Source organism: Cyprinodon tularosa, unplaced genomic scaffold (assembly GCF_016077235.1).
Source record: "Cyprinodon tularosa strain WSP-4 unplaced genomic scaffold, ASM1607723v1 ctg96, whole genome shotgun sequence".
Taxonomy (NCBI): domain Eukaryota; kingdom Metazoa; phylum Chordata; class Actinopteri; order Cyprinodontiformes; family Cyprinodontidae; genus Cyprinodon; species Cyprinodon tularosa.
The window spans coordinates 1,104,486-1,123,694 of NW_024039740.1; the positions used below are offsets into that span (position 1 = coordinate 1,104,486).

General features: G+C 36.2%; 1 protein-coding gene across 1 annotated transcript in view; it reads right to left on the reverse strand.

The window, feature by feature from the left end:
- Positions 1 to 19,209, reverse strand: part of lrp1bb (low density lipoprotein receptor-related protein 1Bb) — a 395,850-nt gene that overhangs the window by 202,328 nt on the left and 174,313 nt on the right. The window contains exons 7-12 of the mRNA XM_038275471.1: positions 17,977 to 18,139; positions 10,400 to 10,622; positions 8,585 to 8,777; positions 8,313 to 8,456; positions 5,126 to 5,362; positions 3,302 to 3,482 (exon numbers count right to left, since the gene is read on the reverse strand). Coding sequence (XP_038131399.1) covers positions 3,302 to 3,482; positions 5,126 to 5,362; positions 8,313 to 8,456; positions 8,585 to 8,777; positions 10,400 to 10,622; positions 17,977 to 18,139 — 1,141 coding nt within the window. The remainder of the gene's footprint in view (positions 1 to 3,301; positions 3,483 to 5,125; positions 5,363 to 8,312; positions 8,457 to 8,584; positions 8,778 to 10,399; positions 10,623 to 17,976; positions 18,140 to 19,209) is intronic.

Consider the following 19,209-nt stretch of genomic DNA (forward strand, 5'->3'; position numbering starts at 1 on the left):
TGTTATTTTGTGGATTTTTTTGGCAATAAAAGTTTTTTTTTTCCTTTTACTTGTGCCACTTTCAATAGCAGAGTTAAACACCTACTATATCAATGCCACCATGCATTTGTGTTTTTACACTGATTTATAGTCACATTTATAGTCACTAAGTCTCTTTAAAAAAAAGTATAAAGTATATATATAAAAAAAGTTAAATGCACATAATGTTGTCAATTCCATGCAGTTTGGTTTTCGGAAGCATCACTGAACAGAAACAGCAACTTGTTACTTCTTTAAAAAATCTAAAACAGCAGCTGGACAAAGGCGGCTTTGTGGGTGCTTTTGACACCATCAAACATAATGTTCTGCTGGCTAAGTTAACTTAGTTTAATTTCTCTAAAAGTGCCCTCTGCTGGATGATATTATATCTGTCTGACAGAAAACAAGCAGTTCAAATAGATAATTGACAGTCCACCTTCCTCACTTGTTTGGCGGGAGTTCCACAGGGATTAATACTTGGACCAATTTTAATCAGCCTTTATGTCAATCATTTACCCAATATCTGTAAAACTGTAAACATGCAATTATATGCTGATGACACTGTACTATAAGTTCATGCAAAAACTAAAAGTGAAGCTGTTGCTATTCTCTCTACTGGCTCCAGGCTCCAGCACTTCCGCCTACATCTTAACATTGAACAAACGATCTGTATGTTTTTCTTCAGACAGCCAGTAGAGGGGGAAGAACCATCTGTGTTTGTCAATGGAGCGAGATTGGACGTGGTTGAACACTTTAAATATCTTGGAGTGGTCTTTAATTTTAATTTTAATTTCAAGTAGCATGTAAAGAGCCTCAAATATAATAAGGTTTAATCTTCCAAACTTTAAACATACAAGACCCTCTCTGACTTTTGAATCAGTAAAAATCTATATGCATGCCATGATATTTAGCCGTATAAACTACCGCCACACCACATGGTCTCACACTTCAGATACCATTCTGAAACCTCTACAGTCTCTCTTCAAGAAAAGTCTGAAAGTTCTTGACAAAAAGCCTTTATTTTATCATCATTGTAACATTTTAAGTAAGTACAACATTTTACACTTTGAACGTCATCAGTTATTTTATTATGTGTCTTGTTTTTAAAGTTTTAAATGGACTTGCTCCTCCACATCTAACAGATTTAATAAGCAAAAAAACATTACTCCAATAAATACCAGGGCTATAATCAGAGGAGACTGTAATGTTCAGCAGCTTAGGAACAATTTGGCCAAATGGTTGCATCCATCAGAGGAGCACAGTCATGAAACACACGACCAGCTCATGTTAGGGGCTGTGCAACCTACATAAGTTTTAAAATCTCCTTGAAAGATGGTTGGAAACTAACCAGACATGTGTTTACAGGTGTATTGATCTGTTTCCATGGGCCATTTCATGTTATTGGCCTCTTATCTGTTTGTGTCCACTCTGCTTTCTCCAGTAGTGTCTGGTTAAAGTTCACCGTTTTTAACTGCCTTAGGACAGCAGATGCAAATTAGCTAATTCTGGCATATTTACATTGATTATTTAAGCTGAGATGTTGATAAATATGCATTGTCCTAGTTCAAATAAATAAAAATAAGAAAATAGCAGAAAATGTAAAATATTTTTTTTTTCAGTATTCCTTTTCCACTTTTGTTAAAGCTGAAGTCTGTAAGTTTTTAAAAATCACTTTTTTGTCATATTGGCTAAAACTGTCCCTATGCCCAGACAGCAATACATGTGATATGTAACCTGTGAAAAAAATTGCTTCAATTGGTCCCGCATACTGCCTGTATTTCAATCTGGAAAGAATAATTTGGGACGAGTCAAAACAACCAATCACAGCCAGAGGAGCGTCTGATGGAGTGTCAATCACAGCTCACACACGCTGAATCCCAACCCCTCCCTCTCACCGCATGCGGTAGCCGCGCAGATGCTGTGAGAGGGGTGGAGCTTTGAGGTGGGGCATGAGTGAAGCAGAGAGGGTGGGGGAGTGGCGTGAAACCTGTTTTTCTTCAAATTTTCAGTCGAAGTCTGCTCTCTCCTCAATGTTACAGACTGCAGCTTTAAGGCAAGGTTATTCTTTTGTGAAAGCTTAATATCGTATTGCCGTAATGATCAGCGTAAGGGAGCAGATAACTGCGTATATCTTCTAACGCCTTTGGTTTCTATGTGACTTCTCTAACTGGCTCATCAACAGGTATCATTAGGGCCTGGCCAATTAAAACGTTTTCTGTCATTCCTTATCCAATCAATCAAGTCGATCAGAGCCACTTCTGATAGTTCAGATGCAGAGTTCAGAGCTGCAGGTGGGTGTGTAAGACATTCAGAAGGAAATGGAAAAGCCAGAAAACAATAGCAAATCAGGAGAAAATGAGGTAGCAAAATAAGTTCAATCTTATATTATCAAAATAAGTATCCCAAACAGATTTTTCTCTAGAGCAATGCAGATAAAGTCATTTGAACTGGACTGGACTGATCAAAATTTAAAGTCCAGCAGCAGGCAGTTTTTTTTTTTTTTTTTTTTTTTTTTTTTTTTTTGTAGGTTAACTTGATGCCTTCCAAAAAATGTATGTGACCAGCTGTCTGGACACAAACATGTGAAGTGTGCTTAAATGTCCTAAAATATTAACTTTACAAAGGGAGAATTGAACTTTCGATTAATAAAAGCTCTTAAGTAGAATGGTTATCCTAAAACAATGAAAATGTAAAAAAAAAAAAAAAAACCTTTTAGATATGACGGAAGATCTGTACTAGTCCAGGGCAGTTTTATTCTTTTCTATCTTGGTTTTATTAGCCATAATAGGGGTGGTGCTAACAAACATGACTTCAGTGATTTCTTTAAAATGAGGCATTCGGTTAAACTTAAATTAATATTCTCAAACAAGATTTGTTATCCTAGTGCAATAAAGCTAGAGGATTTCAGTATTTCTTTACAAGTTGATTTTATGGTTTAATCTTGCACTAATGTTCAAATCTTTGTTATCCCTAAAGAGATATAAGCTCATTACAGTCACAATAATAGGAGTATTGGTAGATGCCTTACTAAAGACAGTGCTAATAAATCCACTATTTTCTATAAATAATAAGATCACAAATAGATTATACAAGAGTTTGGTAATTAGGAAAAAATAAAGTTTTGTTTACCCTTATTTAATTTATGTGCAGCTTACATATATACATAATGGCTTTTTACCTTCCATAGGACAAATAACTGATAAAGTTTAAAAACAGAGAGAAACCTTTGTTATTCAAACTGAGGTAACATTTTTACTTTATCAACAGGCGTTTGAGTTTTTACCTGTTCAGAGGATCAACCACGATGGCCCTAGGGTGTGACATGTTTCCTTCCAACAGGGTCTTTCTGGTTTGAGAGGCTCTCTCCAGCCTGGCGACACTGATTGTTTTCCTGTAGCCATCATTTGTCCAGTATAAATTATTCCCAATCCAATCCACAGAGATGCCTTCAACATTATCAAGTTCTGGAACAGAATCAGCACCATGTAATTTAATAACAGAGACACTGAGTGGCAAGACAATTCAAAGTGCTGTACATGCAATGAAAAAAAAAAAGAAACAGACACAAGTACATTTCAGTGGCATAACTGTAATAAAATAATTCACAGAAATTGATAATTAAAAATAATAAAAATGATTATACAAAACAAATACAATTATATAAAATGGAAGATGCAATGAGTAAATTGAAGGTTTTTGGGAGGAGCTTGTGAAAGACATGATTGGTCAACTTTTAGCCAATAGGGGCGCTAAAGCCATAACTCTCAGGTTTAGCATCAATGATAACAAACACCACACAGTCTAATTCCATGTTTTGGAATCTGGGAGTGATACCAGATCACTTTGGACTAGTAGATTAAGAAGTCATATTAAAGTCAAGGAGTTACTTGTAAAGACAAGGCCATATTCACCCCTTTACATTAAATCTTACATTAGAGAACCAAAATATATATCTGATCAGGTAAGTGATAAATCTGCTTTGTTGGCTGACAACGACAACAATAAAGTGGCTCTCTGGGTCACATGACTCATTCAGGGATGGCTCTGACCCTTTTGAGCTGCATGTGTGTATTTTTGAGAAGAGCAGCGCTGATGAAGCACAACTATGGGCCAAATGGTGCATGTCACTACCCGATTCGTGCCGGAAGCACAATGCTTACCATCAGCTCATTTGCGCATGTGCAACCAGATTTTCATCCAGGTCTCCAAAAATAATGTAATTATGGTACTAAAAACAATTATTTCTCTCCTTACATCACTATAGAATGCTATTTCACATCGTCAAAATATTTTTTATGACTTTTATGAGACAATCTGATGCTTTATTACATTTTCTCTGTTAAACAGTGTGTCTGACGTCATCATCAGACATGCTCAGAGTAGTCCGGCAAAATATGATTAAACCATCATGTTAACATGAAAGGAAACAATAAAAATACTAGATTTATGTTTAAATCCTAAGCAGTAAAAGTTAGCTACTGGAAGTAGAATAGGATCCCATTTCCGGGAAAGCTCAGCCTCAGCCTCATTTTTTTTCTCAGGAAATACATGATTAACTTTTAACACATGATCGTTTGGAACGCTTACTATTTTTACGGAGTGAAAATTAGGTCTTAAATTAGGTCTTTTTTGAAAAGTAAAATCGAGGGCGCACCTGATGTATATCTGGTTGTGCGTGCCAATTGAGCTGATGTACGGATAATGCTACTGGTATGGATTAGGTATAATATTTTAAATTAAGTTGATAACAGAGTCAAAAGTTATGCAGTGTTACTTTAAGTACTTAAATATAAAACAAATAAATAAATAAACTAGTAGTGAAACAGCAAAATATTTATAGTAGTCAATTGACTGAATTAGTAGGGTAATATTATTTAATGTTTTATTCAATAAAATCAGAGTTTTAAACTAGGAATAGTGGTGTAAGGGGCAAATTATTTTCCATTAAATAAAAGAAACCCAACACAAGAATATAGAAAAGAAAAAGAAAATTTTTGGAATGGTGCACAATGTGGAGAAAGACTGTTGTTTGACCAGAGCCATAAAGGAGAATAGGTTCCTTTCAAAAAATGGAATACAAGAAAAATGTAATAAATCTTATACCTACCATCTTTGAGAATCGTCTCCCTGCTGCTTCCATCTGTTTTTTGACGACCAATTAGAAAACTGGTTGTGTCAGCAAAGTAAATGTGTCCCATCTCTGCATTGTAGTCAATAGCTCGAGGATTTACTAGGTCTTCGATAGGCATCATGTGCTCATCACTGGACTTGATATTCATATCCAAACCTCGGATGACCCCAGGACGCCCCTTACCATAGAAGAGGAAGAAATCGTTTTTGGGCTCTACAAAGCAAGAAAAGGCAGACCTTTTTTACTGTTATTGTCATTAATTGGTCTAATCCATCAGTGCTGATCCCTGCATTAAACCCGTTTAACAACCACATTGTTCCTATATGTTTTGCCAGTCCAGAGCCATCTATTCACCCTAATGGAGCCAGTAATCAGTGCCAATGACTATACCCTACACCCTCAATCATGCCCTCACTGCAAAACTGCCATGTAAGTAAAAGTAATAGGTTGCTTAAGCAAACATTCAAATGTGCTGCTTACCTTGGCTATGAATAGTGTTTCTAATCTAATTAGGCTTTTTTTTTTTTTTTTTTCATTGTTAGGAAGGCAAATAGAGGAGCCAGGAGCTGAGGGAGTTCCTCAGTGGCTTTCCTGTACTGTATGGGGACTGCTTATGCTCCAACCCTTTGGGAACCTCTACAGAAGAGAAAAAGCAATTAACAAAGTAGGGCTTCCACTGAGGAAAGCGGACCTCTCCCCAGCCTCACCTACTACCCTAGAGACTATGATGCAGGAGGTGAGGACCACACATGCCTTGGTTCAATTTATAATTTTTGTGAGGGAGAGACAAACTAACCAAGAGGCAATTAAGCACTGCTAGAGACCCAGATATCAAACTTTGACAGTGACTGTTGTATGAAATAAAAGACATAATTTAACACAAAATCTCATTATACTTTGGGAGATGAGGAGCAAGAGTGAGATAGTTGGTGTCATCAGAACATTCACAAGAGAGGAATAAATCAAACATGTCATGCAAAGCCTCCCGAAGCTCCATTATTCTGATCGAAATGTTGTAGGCGCCCAAATTGTGTCATCAATTTGATCTTTGGCTTTTATTGTCAACTATACAATATCCTCCAATTGATCAGTGCAGCCAACAAATGCAGGCAAACTTAAACCCTCATTACAGCAATAATCTATCAGGCCTTCAAACAGGTCGATATGAGAACATCACACTCTCATAGAGCTGTATTCGCCTGCCATCTTTATAACTGTGAGCCCAAGGCTTTTCCTGCTACAAAGCTAGCTCCATTATGACACATAACCTTTACAATGACTGGGATAAAAACAACAGTGATCTTCGGCTGAACTTTCCTATTTATATTTAACAAAAGGCACTATTGTCAGATATTGCTTAGAAATTGTATGCCAAAGTGTACTGGTTAACATCTCTGTCCTTTTTTTAAGACAAGTTCTTCAGAAAAACATACATAATAGTTCATTCAACTGAGACGAATCCCCATTTATGTCTGGTTCAATTCATTAGAGAACATGTGTTTTTATAAACACATGCAGTTTATTTACTTGTGTGTATTTTATTATCAGTATTTCTTACCTTTTCTCTCTCTTTTCAGCACTGTTCAATAGCAGCTACGGTAATTTTATCATGCAGACATGTATGGTGACATTATAGCCATTCTTATACTTATGATTGTAATAATGCACTAAGAAAATTAGATGAATTGAGTTGTCTGACATTATATAGTTAAAAACTGCCATCAGAATAAGTATGCACTTTGGTCAGGAAGGAATGTGCATAGTGAGCAAAAATGCTCAAATGGACTTTGGCATCTAAACAAAGTATTCCATTAAAAGACCATTTTTTGTCAATATTCTGTATCTAGCTCACTGAATATTTTCTATTTTTTAGGTGAATATATGCAAACCGAAAGGCGTGTTTGAAAATTGCAGATCTGCATCTACAGTACTAGCACTAGCCCATCTAGCACCATCATATATTTAACATCACTTAAATCCCCTTTTTTTTTTTTTACTAATTTTGTTTTGATAATTGCTGTTTTGCTTCAGTAAGTTGTCTTTTTTTATATATAATTAACTGAATACATTGTATTGCTGACCATGTGATTGGCGGATTTACTGTGTTACCAAACATTTCAAATGAAGCTTAGGCGTTAATTCAATCTGAAAGACTCCCATCAGCTTCACCTGAACCACCTGCGATGTCCCTCATTCAGCTCCAGCCAATCAGCTCGGGAGCTGCACCTTCTCTGAAGCAGATCCTCTTGCAAGATCCCCATCATTTAGCTCCCGCACGCAAGCAAACTTTTACCCACCTCCACCCCATCTCCTTCCTCATTCTCAGTCCCACACATCCTCTGGCTTATACCACCAACAGTGTACGGGCCCCGGCGGAAACCTACTCTAATCCTTTTCTAGGTTACTCACCAAAGAGTACCTGGATTCACAGCATCAAAATCTTCTGCTAGGGCCCAAGCGCCAAATAACTTAATTCATTTATGTCTTAATCTGCTTCTGTCTCCTTGAACGCCAGTCAGCCTCGACAGATGGTCTCTCACAATGAGCCTGGTTCTGCTGATGGTTTCCTCCTGCTAAAAGGTAGTTTTCTTCTCCACTACCGCCACATGCATGCTCAGTACGAGGGGTTGCAGAGTCAACGAGTCCTTGAAATAAGCTGTTTTTCCTTAGATAGAAATATTTTGAAGAATATGATTGTGTTACCTGATAAATAAATGTTATATTTCCTTCCTATTTCCTGGTTTATATTTTAATTGTTACTCAGTGGTTGAAGAATATTCTGATTGCATCCACTCATAGAGTAGTCTATCAGCACAGTAAAACTGGGTACAATCTAAACTTGCAATCTTATTGCGCTAATCTAAAAACCTTTCCTCTCTCTAACTGGCAAATGATGGGATTTCTTTCTTACATATCACATGTGCTGTTGAGGGTAATATCACAGACCTTTCAGCGTATATAATAGAGCTTATTGGTAGGCTTATAAGAAATCTCTATCTGGGGACCGATTTCACTGAGTTCTGCATATGAACTTAATCTTTACATATTAAAATTAAACAGTTTTAAAGAACACGTTTAACTAGAAACCAAGAGACTACAAGAATTAAAATTTTCTGAAGATGAGAAACACTTTATTGAGAAAATCGAGAAAAGGCAGACTCACTTTTGCAAGATGTTCCATCAAAACCAAGTCTATAGCCGATACGACAGCGGCATGTTCGAGATTTATAACTTCCACTCAGAAGGCAAATGTGGGAACATCCTCCCTGCTTTCCATATGAATCCATTTCACATGCATGGCTCTTGACTGTGGAAAAATACAAAGGACCAAAATCATATATTTTTTTTTTCTTTTTATGTAACATACTGGGAAAGTAAATGTTTTGATTTTGGCACATACTTTTACGTGTTTGCTTATTGGAAAATGTCCTTTACCTTTTGGTTGAGCGAGTTTGTGGTAAATTCGCAGAGCTCTAGAATTCCCCAAGCTACCTAACGTCCTGCTCTCTGCTGTGATGTTGAATCTGTGCACCTGCAACAGCTCCACAGTTGAACTATCTTCTGAAGGGGCAGAGTGCAGGGCATACAGGTAGTCCTCGAACACAGCCAATGCATATATGTGTGACACCTGTAAAATAAAAAAAGACAGTATGTAATTCTTTTACATTCAAACACAAGTCAAACCTCAAGAGAAGAAAGAAAACATAAGAGCAGATTCAACATGAGCTACATCCCCAAAACATGCATCAAGCACAGGAGAGATGGGAAATGGCGGTGTGGTCGTCTGGTACACTTGGCAGCCCATTCAGGGTCAAAAGCTGGTCTCCACTGGGAAACCACTGGCCCTGACACAACCACTCTCCATGCTACATTTAGCAGGCTGACACCTCCACAAAGCAACATGGCTGGATGAGCTATATACACAGGAAATGCACCTAGGCTTGCTGCCCCACACCTTTACACCAGGGGCACTGGGAAAACATGCTTCAAGTAAAATGATTAAATAACAAATAAAACTACTCATTAATCTCTCTCTGCCGAATTTGGCTTTGCCAGTCTACTTTTACAGATCTTAAAGCAGCCTTTCACAAACCCTCAGGGTTATTTCAAATGCACCCTCCTTCATCCGACAATTATCCAATATTTGTAACAATGAAATGAATAAATAAAAAAACTTGAATTAAACGGTTGCTAAGGAACATCTGATTTAGTCTTAAAGTACTATTTCCTATCCTTCAAAATTACAATAAAATTGTATCCTGTCTCATGCTGTGTTTTTATGCTAGAATTATGGAACAAACAAAAAAAAAGTCAATAAAGTTAAAAACCAATACCAATACTTGCAGTGTAACAATTGTGTATGTGTATTTATGGATGTTTATATCAAGCCTCTATTGTGTTTGCTTTTTATGGTTTTGATTAGAGAGATCCAACTAATCCAGTTCTATATTCTAAAATTCATTATTTTGGGCAGCATTCTACTTTCAACAAAAGACAGTCCAAATGCACAAATTCCCCTAAATCAAAAGGAAATGAATGCCCATGGAGTTAAGCATTGTTCAGTTGCATAAACAAGTCTATTCCATCAAAAAGTGCAGTCCAAAATTGGAAAAGCTCCATAACATCTTCAAAAATATGTGGATTTATCTTCAAAGAAAAATCGATTTAAACAAAGCAACTAGGTAAAGAGACAACTAGTTAAACATAAACTTAAAATTCAAAGTCTATGGGAAAAAACAGAAGCTCCGGCATTCATGACATTTCATATGCAGATCCAATAATAATAAGATCCTTGGTTTAATGAGGGCAATATCATGGAAAGAACACCTGCATACATAATAACGTGTTAAGACGTATGTTCCCTTTTCCCTAATAATGCCTGAATTTCTCATCTACGTTGTTGGCAATGGCCTTTTAATGAATAATCATAATTTGTGATGAAAGGGGCTTAAAAGTGTACTACAGGAGAGAGACTATTGATATGCTCATTTTGAAGACAGCTCCACATGTGACTCAGTTCTTTCTATTTAATAAAACATCAAGGTTTCAAAAGACCTCTTCTATGAAAATGAAGTGTGAATTAAAACCCCAGACATTGAATGTACCACCTGCCTCGTATCATGGTACCAAAACATAAAAGAAAATTTCCAAGAACTCTGCCATGTCATAATGTTAGATTCTCAAGGAAAGATCAGGATGCTGTTGAAAAGAAAAGTCCCTCATGTGCTTACAGTGAAATGTGCCACTTACTTGGATGCCATGGATAATACTGTGCCTATTCTTCCCATTGTAATCCACAACGTCAATGTAATCCAGGTAGGCATCTGCCCAATATACAAGCTTCTTGATTATATCCAGTGCAACAGCAGTGGGTTGCTCAATTTTATAATCCACCAGTTGGGTCCGGTTGGTGCCATCCATGTTGCAGCGCTCAAGCTTGGCCACATTCCCATAGTCTGTGATGAACATCATTCTAGAGAAAATATGGACAGAGACAAATGTCAACTTAAAAAAACAACCCTTTTTTAAATTCATTTGGTTAGCTTTGATCAGGGCAAAATTGGATTATTATAACTTTGAATAGATTAGCTGAAAAGGTTTTTCCCGTTTCATTAGATTCCAATATGCTACTTTAGATGAAAGGCCTTTTTAGAAGAGTTATATGAGTGTTGACATTATGCATTACATTGTTTTTTCACATTTATTCTTTTAAAAAGTCTAAATTCACCCTAATGCAAATGATTGCTTAGCATTATTACTTTCCACAGCATAAAGCTCAGGATCTGTCTTTGGAAATTGGTGCTTTCTTGCTGACAATGAGCTGGTCTGCAGGAAAGAACTGCCTTTACAAGGAATTTCTGCATAGGATTCATCATTTTTCAAAGTTAGCTTGTGTATTTTTGACCTCATCAAAAAAGGACAACAAAAAAAAAAACAGAACTTAAACACTAAAGACATGAGCTGACTGTTTTATCTTACGCCTATTAAGTTTTAATGCCGTCCATTCCAGAGTTTGAGTTTGTTATTTTGCTGACATTTTTAATGGTTATTAACATTGTAGGTGGGTTGAAGTTAGTTAACCTACAAAGGGGGAAGTCAAGGCAAGAAAATTTTATTTACTTAGCACAATTTATTACATGGATAATTCAAAGTGCTTTACTGTACATTAATTTGACAATAAAATAGAAGAAAATAAAAGCAGAGTAAAAGCAAATAAAGATAAAAACTTGATAAAAGCAGGTAGTAAAACAAACAAAACAGTGGGACCACAACCTGAAATGAATAATACCTCAGTTAGCAGCTTAACTTCAATAGTCAAATGCTATGGGTTTCTATAGATAGGACAACATTTATGAATTTGGACGATACACTGAAATTTACAGTGTTGGAAATTGGGGTCTTCCTGCATGGAGTTTGCTCGTTCTACCTTTGCATGTGTGGGGTTTCTCTGGGTACACTGGCTTCCTCCCACAGTCTAAAAACATGATCAATAGGTGAATTTGCTTTTCTAAAAAGATGGTCCTTATTTGTGGGTGAGTGTGTGTGCATGGTTGTATGTCTTTGGTGTCTCTGTGTAGCCCTGAGACAAACTGGAGACCTGTTAAGGGTGTACCCCGCATCTCGCCCATAGACTGCCAGAGACAGGCACTGGCACCATTGTGATGATCTATGTGGTAAAAGATGGATGGATTGGAATTTTCAATACTATTTGAGGAATTACAAAAACGCTTGATTAATGTCCCTTTACCTCTCCTTTACTGAACAGTCCACACTGGGGAAGTGTCCTCTAAACTTTAAATATACTGTATTACAATCAAAGTGAAGGTATACTTCTCATCTTGCAAAGTAAAGATCATCTGTGCTATGACTAAACTTTTTAAAAACTGCCTGTCTGCACATTCTATAATTATTTAGGAAGGACTGTCATTCTACCTCTGTGGCTCTCTGTCTGGACTGAGCTACCACAGCTTCCCTATATAACAAGGTACAGAGAACGACAGGAAGCTCACCTAATCTGTGAAGTCTAAGGAGAGATGAGCTGCCCTCTGAACCTTAAACCTGGCAGTGGAGAAAATTGTCTATGTCAGCAAGAGCCCTGGGCCCCCATAGAGGTGTGCTTCTATTTGGCATACCAATGATAACTTCCTAGGATTAAGGGAGGTGCTGATTTTGAACTTCTTTATTCCACAGTCTGAATAAAATCCACATGAATTCTAGAAATGAGCCCCCATGATAAATAAACTGCATGGGGGCAGTAAAAAAGTTGGATAAGTCTCACCATGACAGACAGGACTGTGAAAACAAAGTATGTGACTAAAAATCAAAATAAGGTATACTGCAGAAGGCTGTTTTATTTCTTATTGTTTTCTTTTCCATATACATGTACTTTTCAAAAATTAGAGGGTGAAAAAAGTTTCCCTCTGTTGGTCAAGTTGGTTGTCTTTAGACTAAGCACTATAAAAAAAAACATTGTAACAATTCTGTAAGCAGAATGCAGATCTTATGGTTAGAAATCACCCAAAATAACTTAGAAATAATAACTTAGAAATAAACTTAGAAATAAAACCTATAAGATGTTTTTTTTTATACTGTAATGTTTTCTAGGGTTGAGTATATAACCCTGACTTGGAGCAAGCCACTAGTAGATCAGGTAGACTTTCCCTCTCCAAGATAGGGGGAGTTGCTACCTCAAGTCGAGGTCTTTGGGGTCTTAAGGTCTTGTTCACGAACAATGGGAAAATGCAACGGGAGATTTAAAAATCTGCTGCAGCTGTATTGTTGTTTATTACAGTGATGATGTCCGTTATTACCATTACCCTCTTCAAGGAATGTTGCAAGTATATCCTACTAGTTGGATGCCTAACGGATGGCCCAGGACATGCTGGGGAATCTGTTTATTTATTTTTATTTTATTTTATTTGCTAATACAGACAGAGGGCTTCTGAGAATGTATAAGCCATCATTATAGAGGAGAAGCCTAGCTTTTTAAATAACCAGGTAAGATTCCAAAGGAGGCCGTCCTTTGACATCCACACTACTGTTTTTCTTACCTCTGTTTTCTCGTTGATAACATGATTAATTATGCACAGCTACAAGTAGTTGATCATGTGTCATCTCAATAGCAATTGTTGGTTGATTTGATGTGCCATGATCTTGGGAGGTAATGCCTCGCCTGAATTACTTTATTAGCCATAGTTTTGGTTCTTTGATGTAGGGTGAATGTGGCCTTGTCTTGACGAAAACCTCATCAGACTCTAAAACACCAGGGGAGACTGTTTTTGCAGCAGAGCACTTCTGAAAAATAGTTTTTTAATGGATGCTTAGCCTAAAAGTTTTGGGTCTAGCACCCCTAGTGGCTAAAAGTTCCAGTGTTGCTCCTCACATTCATAAAGGCCATAGAAAGAGCATTAACTGCAAACACACTACCCTGGGAGTGGATGAGCTAATACTTTACTGTCATGCACTAAATATAACTACCTTTTATAGAACAAAGTAGGGCTGAATTGTTAAAAGAATACCAATATAAAATCTCTGCAGGATAGCGATTTCCAACCCTGGTCCTCAGGGACCACTGGTTTGCGTGTTTTAGGTGTCTCTATGCTACCACTCACCAGACTGAAATGACAGGGTTACAAACAGACACCTTTAGCACATGATGGCATGCTGATGAGGCCATATGATGATTTGAATCAGGTCTGTTGAAACAGTGTCACATCTAAAACATGCAGGATAGTGGTCCCTGAGGACCAGAGTTTGCAACCACTGATCTATGAGACATGACAAACATGCAGAAAGAGCTGTATTGGTACAAAAACCAAACATAGCAATCTGCCCCAATGAAATAGGTGTATCATTGTATAATGCTTTGAAAAAAAAAACCATTTCAAGGATAAAGAATTTAATCACAGGATTTGGGGATATATAGAACAATAGATAATTGAAACAAATATTTTAAAATATCAAGAGTTGTAATTCTGCAGCATTCATCAAAGTGTTTAGACAAAAGCTAATGTATGTGTTAGGATGAAGACTAAAATCTGATGCAAATCTATATTTGCAGAGGTTCTAAGTCGAGGTTTGGAAGAGCCTTCCTAAACATATTGTAAAACAAATTTGGATAACATTTGTCAGTTCCTTCTACAAAGCTTGTAAAGACTATCCAAAAACCTAAAAAAAACTAAAAGGTTTAAATAGAAACTTTCAAATTCAGGGCTCTGATATTATCGCAAACCTTTAATCTTTTCTTCTAGGAATAGCATTTTGAAACCATAAGGACAGTATTTCTGCAGTTTCATAATTTTGCAATATTTTGTTGTAGTCGATCCAAACAACCCAAGTAAACACTGATGTCTGTGGCTGGCCATTAACAAAAATGTGAAAAGGTTTGAGGGCTAATAATAAAAATCTTTTATTACATTTTTGCAGGGAAGCAGAGCCTGTTATTAATCAAATACTTTTGTTTGACAAAAAAAAAAAGGCTGTCCATCAAAAGCAAGTTAAAATGCCATATCCCAGAGTAAGAGCGGCTGGGAGACATCAGGAAAGTCAAACAAGGATAAAAATTGGAGAGCCAAAGCGAGGCATATTCTATAAACACTGCTCTTCCTGCTGTGCCGCTATCTAACACCTCCTTCATTTCTTTTGTTTTCACTCCATTGCTCCAGGCTGACAGGCCTCTCTTAGGCCCACTGCTTCAGAAACAGCTGTACCTATTTCTCACCAATTAGCCAGTAGGAGTGTGCAGAAATGTTCCGTCTTATACAGAAAATCTAGCCATAACCTAAAATGTGATAAGGTGTTACAGTGGAACAAAATCCATTACATGCTGACGTACAGTACCAAAAGGAGGACTCGCAGACACATTCTCTAATTTGCTGTATATTTACGAGAAGCTGTAGCGTATACTGGGAGCTGAACTCCATTTAATGAGAGCAGAGATGCAGCCAACCAAATCAAAAGTGGTCATGTCATTAGGAAACCAACAGCAAATTATTTTGATTAGAGCCGCCGGCTTAATAGCAGCCCAAGTTGATGAATAAAGCAGAGTTTTTTAAAACAAAAGAAAAAACAAAAAACAAAAAACAGAGGGTTGATGCAGTCCAGCCTCATCTTCTTCAACTTTCAGATTAATTATGCAGGGTGTGAACATGCAAGATTTACAATGTTTGTCATTGCCTTTAGGGGACGGCCATGGCTCTATAAGAAAGGTAGTTTAGAGCAGAAGCAAGGTGTTGTCAAATCTTTACCCACATGTTTTAAACGAGATTAAAAGTTATTTATCTAGTGCTTAAATTCTCACAAAAATCGGTTTGTTTAAATGTTGCTTTTACTAAGTTTGGAGCTAAAGCTTTGCTATAATATAGACTTAATTTTGCTGGATAAGTAGAAGGGAGAATTAAAAAACATGACTCGATAATTGGTGCACGACATGATAAAGCTGTTAACTGAAATGATTTTTTTTCTTTTTTTTCGGCTCTGTCATACTTAAAGTGCCCAGAGTCGTACCCATAAAAATGAGATCCTGAACAAAGCACACCAGATGCCAGTATAGTTTTTACCGAAGGTATAATATGTTTTCCTCCTTCCTCAGAGACAAACACCAGATGATGGAATGTCCAGCAGGGACATCTTCTTCTGTTGCTACATCGGTGAATACAAATGAATACCTGGACATGCATCATCATCTGCCTTCAGAATTTGGCAGCTAAAAAAGAAGTCGATGCTTCACTTTGCACATACTGTAAATGTGTTTTTTTAAGGGTGAATACCAAAAATCATTGCAGAGTAGATATCCTCTTTTTTAGTTTAAGTTTTATTCAGACTTTTTTGGGCATCATCTCTATGACTTCTTCTATTGTAACATATTACATAAACATGAATATATTGACCTGATCTTCAAAGAGTCTATAATGCTTTTATTGACTGGAGACTGAAATGTTTGCACGTAATCATCTTGTACCGAGAACTAATAATTGTTTTACAATGCTGGGCCAGATGCTCTTGGAGATTATAAAACCACAATTTAAGTAAAGTGTGGAAATAGGTATAGGGGAAGCAGGTCCTAAGCATTCTGATGCAACATTTTGTAACTTCACATCATCCATGGTCTTCTGTGGTTATTATAGCCCAGTGTGAGACAACAACAGCGTTCTTCTGCAATTTATATTTGCCATATTGTTATGACGAATGTCTTCCAACTCATTCAATATGAGAATAAATAAGCTAAGTTCAAGGAAGATGTATTCCCTGAAATTCACTTATTTCACCATTTTTCAGCTTTTAGATATCTTTTACTATTTTTTTTTTTCTAAAACTGCAATTAGACTTGAATGAGTCCTTCTGCTGGGTTTGGAATTGTACCCTTGTTATAAATGGTTAAAGTTTGTGCAATTTTAAAACAAGCAGTTTAAAGGAAACGGAAACATCATCAATCAGGTGCCAGATAATCCAGTCACCTCTCTATGCACCAAAAAGACAAACAAAAGTCAGATCAGATGGATCAAAAGTACAAAACAGGTAATTCTATGAATACTATGATACTTTGGAAGCATTTTTATCCATTGTTTCTAATTACTTGTGTAAAACAGATTTTGTCCTCCTTCATGATCAAATAATTTAGATATTTCAGGACAAGGTGGTGTCTAAAAGTTATTCATAGAGTAGTACTATATATTACAATAATATAGGGTAAATATAGCTAAAATTTAAAGTTATAAGTTATTTTAAACAATCTGTTCTGTAGAAATTGGGCAGGGGACTTTTAAATAACTCAAATATTTTTTGTGAACTACTTCTTAGTTTTTACAAAAAAACAAACAAAAAAACATTAATACTTTCAAGTGGCCGTATGAGTTTAGACTATTTACAAATGTATTACTTTTTAAAATATATTTTACTGTGTTTATAAAACATTGATCTCTAATATCATATTTTATGATTTTGTAAAGAGAGCTTTATTTTCTTGGACAGCTATTGAAGTGTAATGGAAATACGGTTGGAGATACTGGAAACTAAAGAGTAAACAAATAAATGGATGAAAACAAGACCTGTAGGTCTCAGATGAGAAAGTTAGAATGCTCTCTGCTAGCTGACAAATCCTTGAATAGCATCCCAAATAGGAGGCTGCTTAAAAAAATCTATATGACTATTAGCTTAGCTTTAGAAAAAGATGTCTTGTTTAACTTGTTAATCCCTGAACACTGGCTTGGCTGCGAAACAGGTATGAGTTAAACTCAACATTCAGGTTTGCAATTACACTAAATCCATTTAATGTATTTTCCATGTAAATACAGAAGCCCTTTATCAGTGACGGAGACAAGCATTCAGGCGTCTACAGCCTAACAGTAGATCCAGTCTAAACTGGACATTATGGACGTAATAGTACTGTATATGGGGCACATTTATAATGCAGGTCTACAAAATATATATATATATTTATTGTCTACATTTTTTTTTCAAATAACATAATGCCACTTATCTTTTGCAAATTAATGTTCCCATTTAGCTATGATGTCATAATCATACTTGAAGTTAAGGACATTTCTAATTCTAATGAATTTTTATAGGTTTTAACATTAAATCAATCCATGGCTTTCTAAAGCTTCACTGTTAATCTACCATTTCTGCTTCTAATGCTTTTTTACAATCAATAGTAGGTATCTTCTTTATTTCAAGTTTTAATTTAACCAATTTAAGCTCACCCTGCAATTTTGCAGAAATGCAGTACTTCAAGCCTTGTGTTCTTTGTTGTTTTTTTTGCCTCTGTGCATGATTGCAATTTATCATGTGTAGCTCTGAGAGACGATATGATTTTACTTTGTGCTTACCCCATGAGAGGATCCAGGGCTATTCCTTTTGGATTCAGCAGGTCCAGTTGAAGTATTGTAACACATGTGTCTCCAGCATGATTGCAAACAAATATTTTGTCAGAGACACGGTCAACAAAATAGAAGTTTCCCGTCAACCAATCAATGGCCATCTGTTCCAGATCTGCAAAGGGTATATAAAGGAACAGAGAGTCATTCTGCAAATAAAATGAATTACTATGAAAACAACATTCTCTGAAAAGCATGCAGGCACAAGCAAAACCTCTGGGAAGGAAACAAATCTTATCTTGGAGACATTGTGCAGAAGCTGATTTTTGGTATCTGTTTATTTATTCAGCTATGTAACAGATCAGTAGTTTTGATTTATAAAAGGGAGTAAAATATTTATTCTATTTGAAATTAAAACTTAAAATGCATATCACACAGAAATGCAAGTTAGTTCTTAAAAGTTTTCTCTATTTGCAAACTCAAAAGTGCCTATAATCATTGTTTAGGAAATCACTGTGTGAGCCTATTGATCTTTGTCTTTGTCTGACAAACTTGTGGCACCTGTGAGAAAGTAATCCAGCCCAGGATGATTGGAACATGGTTTTGGCTCTGCAACAGCATTTCCATTTTACTAGTAGATCAATGCCCAGGGATAGGACAAAACAAAGGATAGGAATAACCTTGGCGGTCCGGAAGCAAAATGCTGCTAAATGGAATCTTTGTAATTTATTTATATGAACACTAATTTTCAGAGCAGATGTTATTTAGCATAATATAACAAATATTTAAGTGCATTTAAGGGATATTCCGTAATCCATATTATATTCCCTAAATAATTCAATAATTGGCCTTAACAAAAACCTTGATATCGTGAGCCACCATGCTTCACTGTCCACAAAGAGTTCTGTGTCTTAATTTAGAAAGTGTCCAGACCAAAACAAATCAGTCTTGCTTTACTGCGTTACAAAAAAAAAATGTTGCACTTATTTCTATTTAAGTCAGTAAATACTGCTGGATAATTGGAACCTCTTTAAGCTGATGTGATTAAAAAAAGAAAAACTACAAAGCATGTTTGTCTTTTTAATAGCTTTGCTTTGCAAAGGAGTCTTCTCCCTGTTATCGTCCTACTGTAAATAATAAATGTAGATTTCATTATCCTAGAGATGATGATTGACTGAGTCATCTCCATTTCACCTATTCTTTGTTCCATTGACTTTTTCTTTTTTTTTTTCTTGACATATGCCT